The following is a 10,477-nucleotide window of genomic DNA, read 5'->3' as shown; positions in this document are numbered from 1 at the left end:
GCCACCCCCCCCCACCCCCCCCACGTTCCGCCCCCTCTGCTGCCCCCCGGGCCGCACAAGGCCCCGGACGGCAAGGCTGGAGCCACGCGCCGGTCCCTGGACGACCTGTCTGCGCCGCCGCACCACCGCAGCATCCCCAACGGCCTGCACGGTAAGGAGGCACGGCCGGGGCACCGAGGGTCTCTGGGGTCGCAGTCCTTTCCCTGCTGGCACCCAGCGGGCCCTGGGGCGTGAGAGGAGGCAGCCCCTGCCGCCGTGCTCGTGCCGGAGCGGCCCCACTGCGGACTCCTCCTCCAGCTGGCGTGGATCTTGGGCCATGGAATCCTGCACCCACCCTCCATGGGGCTCTGGGTGATGGTGCGTGCCCCTGTCCAGCTCAGAATCCACAGCCAGCCCGGTCCCAGAAGTTTCTCGCATGCACTTTCGGAGTTGTCAGTATTGGTCCAGCACTGCGGGGTGGCTTAGGGGCGCCACATTCTGGCCTGAAATCCTTGCCCTCCAGCAGAAGTTCTTCAAGCAGGTGGGGGGAGGCCCCTTGAGCGCCAAGTGAATTTCTGTTCTCATTTGGAGCAGCCGGGCCCCTAAGCTCAGGCAGCCTCCCTGGGAATGCAGTGGCTGGAATACCTTCCTGCCTTCTTGGTGGCTTCCTGCAAATTGGGAAGGAGTACAGGCAGCCTTGTTGAGACCCAGAGGCCGCTAGGCTGAAGGACCTGGGCAAAGAGCCTTTCTGGTTTGCAGTAAGCTGTGTCTCTGCTGGTCAGGGCAACTTTTGTCTGCTTGGGGGTGGGGGCCAAGGCTTTCCGGAAGGATATGTACAAAGAATAGGTCTTGGCTTTTCTTTAAGGCCTCTCGGTTTCCTTGTCTGTTAATGTAGATGATGGCCCCTGCCTGATGGGTTTGAGGTGGAGATAAAGCCTCTGAAGGGATTTGTAAACTGTTGATCGCCTTACAGGAAGTGCTGTGGTCATCTGTGCCCGGAGTGGGTGGGGGAACCTTTGGCCTCAGGAAAGCTCAGTGACTGTCTTCCATGCCCATTCTTGTTGGGCCGGTGCCCTGGGCCTGGGTCTGCCCTGGGCCTGGCCCTGCTCCTCCTGCCAGCCCTTCTCCCTGCTGCCTCCTCTCCTCAGTGGTGCGGGACCTCCCTGGCCCTCTGTGTTTTTGGTGGGGAGCCTACCAGTTCTGTTCCGACTGCCTGAAGTGTTTGCAGGTGCAGGACAGACGGCTCTTTCTGGTCCTCTTAAAGCTTTTCCTAACCCAGGGGAAATGTGACAGAGTGACAGCCTATGCTGTGGTGGCCAGGTGGCCTCTGTAGGTGTGTGGAAATGGGGTCCTGGCGCAGCACAGTTTTAGTTTTATTTACCATCCCAGGCCCATGAGTTCTGGGCAGGACTGGGCTTAGAGAGAGATTTTGTTACTGATCAGTAATCTATGAGTGCAACTCAGGTTTCTCTGTAACTCTGTCTCCACCTGCTTCCCCTCCTTAAGGCGGTGGTCCTGACTGAGGTAGGGGGTTAATTTGTTAGGGATGCTCCCTTCTCCCCGTTTAGAGAGCTTCAGCCTCTTAGGCCTTGCCTTCCTGGGGACCTCAGGAGGATCAGTTTCCTGGCCTTGGTTTCCCCAAGTGTAATATGAAGGAGACCGCTGCAGTCCGAGGGCTGGGGGTATGTGTCTGCTTTTCCGCTGCATCAGACTCTTGGCGAGAGTGACTCTCCGCAGGACACTGGAGTGCTCAAGTGCCCTAGCGTACCTGCAGGAAGGGCTCTGTCGTGTTCTGGACGGGCAGACAGCCCTGCTCTGGCTGAGTGTTCCAGTGGCAGTAGTGAATAATGCAGGAGTGGAGCGCAGGGCCACACCTGAGCTTTTCCACCCCACGGGGGCGTGGGCGAGGGTTGCGGTGTAGGGTTTCCCGCAGAGTTCATGCTCCCCCTGAGTCCCCAGGGCACTTGAACAGGACTGCTGCACATGCTGTGGTGGCAAAGCTTTGCTTTGGGGGTGAAAATTCATTGCATTGCTTTCACGGCGTGCAGTTACAGACAGGCCCGCCCTTGTAAGTTTTGCCTCTTAAAAGTCATGCGGACTTGAGGTGCTCTCCCGCCAGCGCGAGCAGAGTTCCTGAAAACCAGGAGGAAAGACCCTTCTCTTGGAGAATGGGCATTTCTGTGTGGGGCTTGCTGCATGTGTTAGGGGTGAGCCCGAGATGAGAATGAGCCTCTTGGCCTGTAGGTGGCCGCAGAATGGTGCCAAGTGGCAGCTCAGCCGTGGGTACCTGTCTCGGCTCATCCTCACAGCACCCCTGGGCAGGTGGTGTTGTCCCCATTCTACAGGCAAGCAGGTAGAGGCTCAGAGAGGTTCCATACCTCGTGGGAAGGCAGCGAAGGTCTGAAGTGTCTCTCCGGGTTGAGGTTGCTGTCTGGGTGGCCATCTGCTCAGGCCACTGACCTGCTTGCCGGCCTGGCCTCTGTCATTTTAAGGTTACTGTTAATCAGGGGATGCTGGCAACTCCTTGTTCTGACTCCTGACCCAGGTCTGCCCTCTTTCTCCCATGCTGGGCAGTGTCACTTCCTTATCAGTGACCACTGAGCAGATGGCTGATAACCCTGTTACCCGGAGGGTCAGGCTGTCTTGAGTTTGAATCTCAGATCCTCTGCTTGAGTTTGGAAAGTAACGTAGCTTTGCTCAGCCTCTCCCCACTCCCTTTCTTTTCTTTTTTTTTTTTTTTTGGAGAGATTTTCACTATAGGGTGCGTGCGCTTGCCAGACAGACAGAGAGAGACATAGAGACAGAAAGCGAGAAATCACCCCCCAGGGGGGATGGCCACGCCGCAATCCCTTCTCCTCCATTCTCCTCTCGGGATCTTGGGCACGCATGCACACGAGCCCGGAGTGAGTTTCAAGCCACCGAGTCTGGGACGCGAACCGCAGTCGACCACGTGGGAGTCCAGCGACATAGCCATTACGCCAACTGCAGGTTCCCACCCCACTCCCTTTCTGTAGGTGGGACAGACCCAGAGTGCCCTTCTGTCCACACTGGTCCAGGGAGGTCAGGATCTGCCCATGCACACAGTAGGTCTCAGCAGTTGTCAGCGTTCTGGAGGCCTTGCTAAACAGACTCAGGTTCTCTTCAAAACTCCTTGCTGTTTAGACAGCTCACCTGATGCTCAGTCCTAGGGGTGTGTGGCTACGCTTGCTGATCAGTCAGGGAGGAGTGGGGGTCGGGGCGGTGGCCCTACTGTCCTCGCTGGGTTGGGAGGTGCCCATCTGTATTCCAGGCAGCCCTTGGCTGAGGCCTGCCTGGCGGGCCTGTGAATGCATATGCAAATAGGCCTTTCTCCTGGCTGGATTTGAGGGAGGTCTGGGCTGGGCTGACTGAAGTGTGGACAAGTGCTCTTGGCTGTCATGGGGTGCAAATCAAGGCAGATGAGACCCCAAACACCAGAAAGTCGAGTTTCCATCTTTGAACTGATGTTGTTTTTAGACAAAAGAATTTTCCGTTTTTTTTTTTATCTGCCCCTCCTCCAACCCATGCATCCCTCTGTAACGCTCCACCCCCACCCCCTAGCCCCCATCCCTAGACAGTTCTTCCCCTCCCCTAATCCCCACTCCCACCCCCTGCCTGCTCCCTTTGAATGAACCAGAGAGAACACCTCTGCAAAGCCCATGGATGGAATGGGCCCCTTTCGTTTTTAAAGTCTGGATTAAAATTTTGAGCGTCTTGTCTCGAAAGAAGACAGGTTTGTTCTCCTGCTTGTATTTCTGTTGGGTTGAAAGGTAGGAGCGAGTGGGGTGGTCTGGGCCTTTTAAAAAGAGACAGCACAGTGGCCCTGAATAGGCCTTTTCTGAGCAACCTTTCCTGCCCAGCTAATAAGGCGGCTTTTCCTAAACCCAGCCAGGCCTGGGAGCAAAGGTCAGTGAAGACAATGGGGCGGGTCAGATAAGCCTTTCCTCCTCCCTCTCCACCTGACCCTGAGGGATCCACTGGTGTCCTTGGGGTGCTGGCACCCAGGGTCCTGCAGCCTGAGGCGCTCACAGGCTGACCCCTGGAGGGCCAGCCTGTGCCCAGCACTTGCTGCGAAGAGCTTCCAAATGACCCCAGGAGGAGGCCCTTACATCCCCACGTTGTAGACGGGGCAGCTGAGGCGGGGAGGGGTGCAGAGACGTGCTGCGGTCCTGCGGGGCAGCTTGGGCTCCTGTGTCAGAGGTCTGAGCCTGTGGTGCTGGGCCCCGCCCGGATCCCAGGGGCGTGACCTGGGCGCAGAGGTGCTCTTCCTAGGAAGCTAACCCCTAGCCGGAGTCCTGCTCTCCAGCTCTGTCTCTGCGTGAAGCAACATGGGGGAGGGGTGCGTGCAGGCCACCCTCCTGCCAGGGCTGTCCTTCCCTTCTTGTTTCTGCATCCCCCCACTTCTCTGGATCAGGCTAGCTTCCAAGCTCCTAGAACACAAGCTTGGTTTAGTACCATCCCAGCACCCCCATGCCACATGCCATGAGAGGGGAAGAACTGTTGCTCTTAATCTCTTCACCCATGGGATTTTCCACACCGTGCTTGTCACCTTCATTTGCCCAGAAAATGGAAAATTTGGCACGGGGCTTCTGTTTGCTCATCTGTGAAGTGGGAAACGTAACGGACTCTGCGCTGAGGGAAGAGCAGGCGTGGCCGTGCGGAGGCTTTGCAGCATGGCTGTCTCTGTGGCTAGCGTATGCCGCGTATGCCAACCCGTCTCCTGGCTGGAGCCCTCAGCACTAGGAGTGTGTGAAGGTACTGTAGCCTCCCGGGCAGGGCTTTGGCTGCAGAACAGGGAGTTCTGCGCGAACCCTGGCTTTGCCACCTGCTCTGTGACCATGGCAGCTTTCTGGGTCCGTTAGCTTCGCTGTCCTCATCTGTATCCCATACCACACATGGGGTGGGCTCTGCAACCTCATTATTACCATGGTCCCCTACAAATTTGCCTCCTCGAGGTGGAGCTCGGGGTTCCCCAACACACTTGAGTGGATACCGTGTACTAGCCCCACCAAAGCCAGCCAAGTCCTTGCCTAGCTGTCTGGGAGGGAGATGGCGCCCCAGGCAGGAATGAACACGGGAGTTAAGGTCTGCACTTTGGGGTGCAGAATCCAGGGCTGCAAGCTGTTCTCAGGACAGGCTGGCGGGAAGAACCCTTAAGGGGTCAGTACTGTGTGCAGCCTGGCAGGGTGGGGCCCTGAAGTTCCAGAGATTCAGCACCTGCAAGCGAGAGCTCTGCCCAGGTGGTCTAAGCCGCCTCTGCAGCTGTGTGCTCTCCGGTAGGGGAGGCTGTGAGCACCTTCCTGGACACTGGTGGATGGCGTTCCTGAGCCCACAGCTCGTGGGGTGTGGGAACCCTGAGGCAGCTCTGCTGGTGCTAGTACAGAGCTGTCAGAGGGGCGAGGGCAGCGCTGCCTTGGTGAGGGCCGGCTGGGGAGTGGGACTTGACCCTACAGGTGGTGAGAGGTTCGCCCTGCAGGCAGGGCCGTGTTCGCAGGCTTGGACTGAGTGTCTGCTGTGTCTGAGTTCTGAGCACATCCTGCAGTGGTTCGTGTCCTCCGGTTGTGTGGACCGGTGGCATTCAGGAGCATCGATCAGGTGACCACTGGTATAGGCTGGGTTTGGGCAGGGGGAAGGAGGCTCTGAGGCTGGCCATGGCTGTGACAGCAAGATTTTCAGACCTCGTGGATCTGCTCCAAAGCCCCTGCTCCTAGCCTGTCTGCCTCCTGGTGAGCTCTGACCCCTCGGGTCAGGCAGTTCTGAGCTGTTGAGGGGGCTCGGGCAGGGCAGTACCTGTGGGGATGTCGACCGCCCCCCCTGTGCTGAGGTGCTTTCTCCACCTGAGTCCGGGCCCCAGCTGCATCTGCTCACCGGACAGTCAGTCCACACTGCTCTTCCCGCCCCACTACCAGGGCGGCCAGGAGCAGTGTCTGGGATGCTGCAGGGACTGCTCTGGGATGTCAGGGCTGGGAGGTAGGCAGTTCCCATCTCACTGCTGCATGATGACGAGGGGATCCCCCTGACTTCCCCGAAGGCTTGGGGACAGAAGCTCTGCCGAAGGACGTGATGCGTTTTTGATCATAAAGAGTCAGGGGTAGTCCCCCTTCCCTAAGCAGGCACCCGTGTGGGTCTCCGTGGCACATTCCCCTGCCGCTGTCCCCTGCCCCTGCAGGTGGGGAGTTCTGAGCAGGTCTGGAGCTGTGGACCCAGGGATGGATGTTTGCTTTAGAATAAGTCCCCCTGGGTCTCCAGCTCTCTGGGGAGCTGAGCAGAAAGATCAGGACTTGTATTGATTTGCCCGTAAACGCTCTTGGTTTTGCTGTGTCTGCTGTTTAAACAGAGGTGGCCCTGGGGAGTCGTCAGGGGCCGTTTCCCTTTCCTTCTTCCTGGCTCTCCAACTGCCCAGGCATTCCGCTGTTTCCTCAATTCAGAGATGGGCATTTCCCCGTCTCCCCTGCAGTGCGGGTGCATCTTGGAGTCAGCCGTGCATTCCCTGCGAGGTCTTCCTCACCCTCCCCCTGGAAAATCGCTGGCGCAGACAGGGCATGGGCGACTGATGGTTATCTTCTGGTGGAGGAAATGCCAGGCCTGGGAGAGCCGGAAGCCCCCCAGGGAGCTGCAGGAGTTCTGAGGCACTGTGGGGACACTCGGAAGGGGACTTGCCCGGCCTGTTCTGTCATTTCTGTCTGTCCGTCTGTCTGCCCTGGCCCTCTTCACTCCCAGCCTTGGCACTGAGGGCAGCATCCCACATGTCTTGGAAGGAGCCACATGTGCCTGGGCTGGGCTGAAAGCAGCCATGCTCCCCCACCCCCCCACCCCCCGCTGATTCCCACTGGGACCCCCAGTCCAGCTGAAGAACAGGCTGAATGGGGCGGGGGTCGGATGGGCCCAGGAGCTCCCACCACACCTGTCTGACCCTGGAGCCTGTGCCGGCCTGCACGTGCTGGGCCACTCTGCCTTCCCGGCGTGGGCTCCGCCTCTTCAGGGCTGCTGGAAGCCGAGGGAGTGGCGGAAATGCCCTGAGCTGGGCCTGGAAGGTGGGGCAGGTGAGTCAGAGCTGAAGGGGGCAGGGAGGAGAGGCCTGGCGGCAAAAAGGAAAAAGGACAGTGGCTGGGAGGGGAGCAAGCCACGTGGTGGGCGGTTGCCTGGCGCGGGTTCAGTGGGTGACTGAGTGGGGGCCCCAGCACGAGGGTTGGGGTGCTGGGCAGGCGAGGGCAGGCGGGGGTTTATGAGGCTCCCCTCACTCACTGCACCCCAAGTCCCTAGGTTGGGCTTTCTCTTAGGCCATGGACAGTTCCGGCTTTGAGCTTTCCTGACGGACATTTCCAAAGGCCCCGGAGTATCTGGGAACTTTATAAAGTGCCCAGCCCCGTGGGGGCCCCAGCACGAGGGTTGGGGTGCTGGGCAGGCGAGGGCAGGCGGGGGTTTATGAGGCTCCCCTCACTCACTGCACCCCAAGTCCCTAGGTTGGGCTTTCTCTTAGGCCATGGACAGTTCCGGCTTTGAGCTTTCCTGACGGACATTTCCAAAGGCCCCGGAGTATCTGGGAACTTTATAAAGTGCCCAGCCCCAGGGGCAGGCCCCACTGGTCCTGGCGGCATCAGTGGTCCCCTTCCCCTTCCCCAGATTCCCACTTGACAAATTCTTGAGCAACCTGTCCGCTGGGCCTGAGGTGGCCCTGCCAGCTGATAGGGTCCTTACCTCTGGGGGTTGTGGGGACACAGCCGGGCCAGCCCCCATGGTTCTGTGGGTTTGACAGTGCAGGCCCAGCCAGCAGCTTCAGCCCCCTTGTGGCCTGACTGTGTGCAAATCCCCTCCTATTTCTGGTCCTCATTTTCACATCCACGAAAGGCAGGCAGGACGGGCTGTGTGGTGCGTCCCAGAGGCCCGTTGACTGCGGGGGCCTGCTTAGACAGAGCCACAGGACAGGGCTGCCCCCCACCTCCCGTGCCTGTGGTTGCTCCCACTGGTGGTCCTGCTAGCCTGGTTCGTGTTCCAGGAACTGCCCCTACGCCTGCAGCCTGGGTTTTGTTTTGTCCCTGGTGGTGGGTCCTCAGCTTGGGGCAGGTCTCAGCAATGGGGAGGGAGGCTGTGGCTGTCTGACAGAACAGGGACTGCTTTGGGTGACTTGGCAGCCAACTGAGACTGAGACCCTGCCGGGCCAGCCTCTCCAAAGGGCCCCGATGGAATTACTTGCCTGGGCTATCGGATCGCCTCTGCTCGAAGGACTATGTGACGAGTTAGTGCAAGAGGAGAACGCGGCTCCGGTTGCTGGCGCGGGTGGCTGGGGACAGGGCTGCCCACTCTGGACTCGGGGTCCTCCACTATCCCTGTTGGCCTTCCAGTCCCTTCCAGCTGTAACTTTCTTGAGGGCAGAGTCCAGGCTTCCTGGCGCATAGGTGGAACCCCAGAAGCACTGGACACGGCGCGCACCGCTCATGTCTTGTAAACTGGACAGTGGTCACCTGCATTTCTTCATTTGCTACTCTTGACACCAAGTGACCTTTAGCTACTTCAAAAAAACCAGAAATACCAAAGTCTTTCCAAGATAGTGGTGCTCTGCACCTCTCCTCCCAATTTTCCCTTAATTACTAAAACTACACTTTTTTTTTTTTTTTGTCTTTATCTGTGGTTCCCGTGACTGCATATTAGATATTACTTGGGGAACTTCAAAAAATGCCTAGCCCTAGGGCTAGCAGGTAACGTAGTGGTTAATGCTTTGGATTGCCACATGGCCAACCATGGTTCGAGTCCCGGACCCAGCAGCATCAAATTTAGGCTAGGTGCATGTGTGTGCATGCCCAAAATCCTGAGAGGACAATGGAGGAGAAGGGATTGTGGCATGGCTATCCCCCCAGGGGCTAATTTCTCACTTTCTGTCTCTCTGGTGCATGCACATGCCTTATAGCAAAAATCTGTCTCTCAAAAACAAACAAAAACAAACATTGCCTGGCCCCTGAGATGGGCTGATTGGTCCTGGTGGCATCAGGGGTCCTGGGCAGCCCAAGCCAGAGCATTCTGGGGAGATCCAGAAGAAAAGCCGCGGGGCCTGCTGGGGCCCCTGGAGCTTGAGTGGAGCCCTGTCAGCAGGCAGCCGGGGGTGAGGACTCTGGGCGGCACAGCCGCCGGCTCCAGTCGAGGCTGGTGTCAGCTCCTGTTAGCAGTGAGGGAGCGATGGGCCTGTTGGTGCTGCCCCCTGGCTGACCTGCACGGTGCAGACGCCTGGGGGGCTGGCCTCAGTGCGCCCAGCGGGGGCTGCCAGGCGGCAGTGGGAAGCGGTTTGGACTGGTCCAGGCCTCCCTCTGGACACACCCGACTTGCACCCGTGCCTCCCTGCCCCAGAGCTGTAAGGCTGCCAGGCAGAGCCATGGAGGCGACTGCCTTCGCCACCCCCACTGTGCAGGGCTGGGCACCCTCCTCGGGGTGGGAACCTTCTGAGGCTTTTTTCCAAGGGGACAGAGGCAGGCAGGGCCGTTGGCACTGAAACAGCAGCCGTGGAGAAGAGTCGACCCATTTCCAAAAATAGACCATTCACTGTCAGAAAAAGCATCTCTTGTCTCCCCAGATCTGCCTCTCCCCGGTCCCAGGTTGTAAGGCAAGGCGGCTGCTCTTGTCGAGGAATCAGAGACTCCTGCGTCACCTGCTCCCCTACCGGCCACAACGGCCTGATTGTGTGAGGCCTGAAAGCGCCTGCCTGTCACTGCGTGCAGCACCGGCGGCTCCCTAATGAGCCCGCTCTGGGAGTGGCCTTTTGTGGCAGTTCCGGCCACGCCACCGTGCCAGGCTCTGTCTCCTGGCGGGGCATCTTTGGCAGCGGATGGGACAATGGGAAGTCCCTCCCCTCCTGCCCTTTCTCCTTTTTCTGTTTTTCATATTTTCTGGAATTTTCACGCACACACCACCTTTACGCTGGGCCAGAAAATGATGCAGGTTTCTCCCTCTTTCTGTGCCTTCTGACCTGCCTGGCAGAGGAGGACTCCCTCCCTCGCCACTCCTGGCCCCTGCTGTGGGACCTTCACCATTGTCTCCTTTCTCTGTTCCTTTACGTCTCTGCCCTGGCTCCTTCCCGTTTCCGGCCCTTCCTCCTGCCCTGCCTCTCCCTGGCTTGTCCTTTCAGCAAGAACTTGGAGCCTTCAGGGCTGAGCACCCTCCCCCTGCTCCCTGTCCTGTGGCAGCACGCAGCCCTGGGGAAGGTGGCTCTGTCTCAGTGGCCCATTCTTGTCTTGACTTCTTGGTGGTATTTGATGTCCCCACCTCAGGCGTGTCTTGTGGGGCAGAATGGTGGGCTGTCACCTGCCCTTAAGCTGAGCCCCAGGTTTTTCCACGTCTCCCTCCTGGTCTCGCTCAGTCAGCGCCTGGTGATCCACAAGTCGCTTGTACCCTCTGGGTGAGGACCCTTTCCTCTCAGTGGGGCTCCTGCTCCCCGCACCCTGCCCACGGTCCCCTGCCTCACGGTTTCCCGGCTGGCCCTGAGCTGTCCACT

General features: G+C 59.0%; 1 protein-coding gene across 1 annotated transcript in view; it reads left to right on the top strand.

The window, feature by feature from the left end:
- Positions 1–20: 20 nt before the first annotated feature.
- Positions 21–10,477, top strand: part of CCDC85C (coiled-coil domain containing 85C) — a gene marked incomplete at its 5' end in the record, with an annotated part of 99,442 nt that continues 88,985 nt past the window's right edge. The window contains 1 exon segment of the mRNA XM_014592200.1: positions 21–151. Within this exon segment, the coding sequence (XP_014447686.1) occupies positions 21–151 (131 nt within the window).

Source organism: Tupaia chinensis, unplaced genomic scaffold (assembly GCF_000334495.1).
Source record: "Tupaia chinensis unplaced genomic scaffold, TupChi_1.0 Scaffold000671_1, whole genome shotgun sequence".
Taxonomy (NCBI): domain Eukaryota; kingdom Metazoa; phylum Chordata; class Mammalia; order Scandentia; family Tupaiidae; genus Tupaia; species Tupaia belangeri.
The sequence above is the reverse complement of the archived record's forward strand: the minus strand, read 5'-3'. Positions and strand labels throughout refer to the sequence as shown.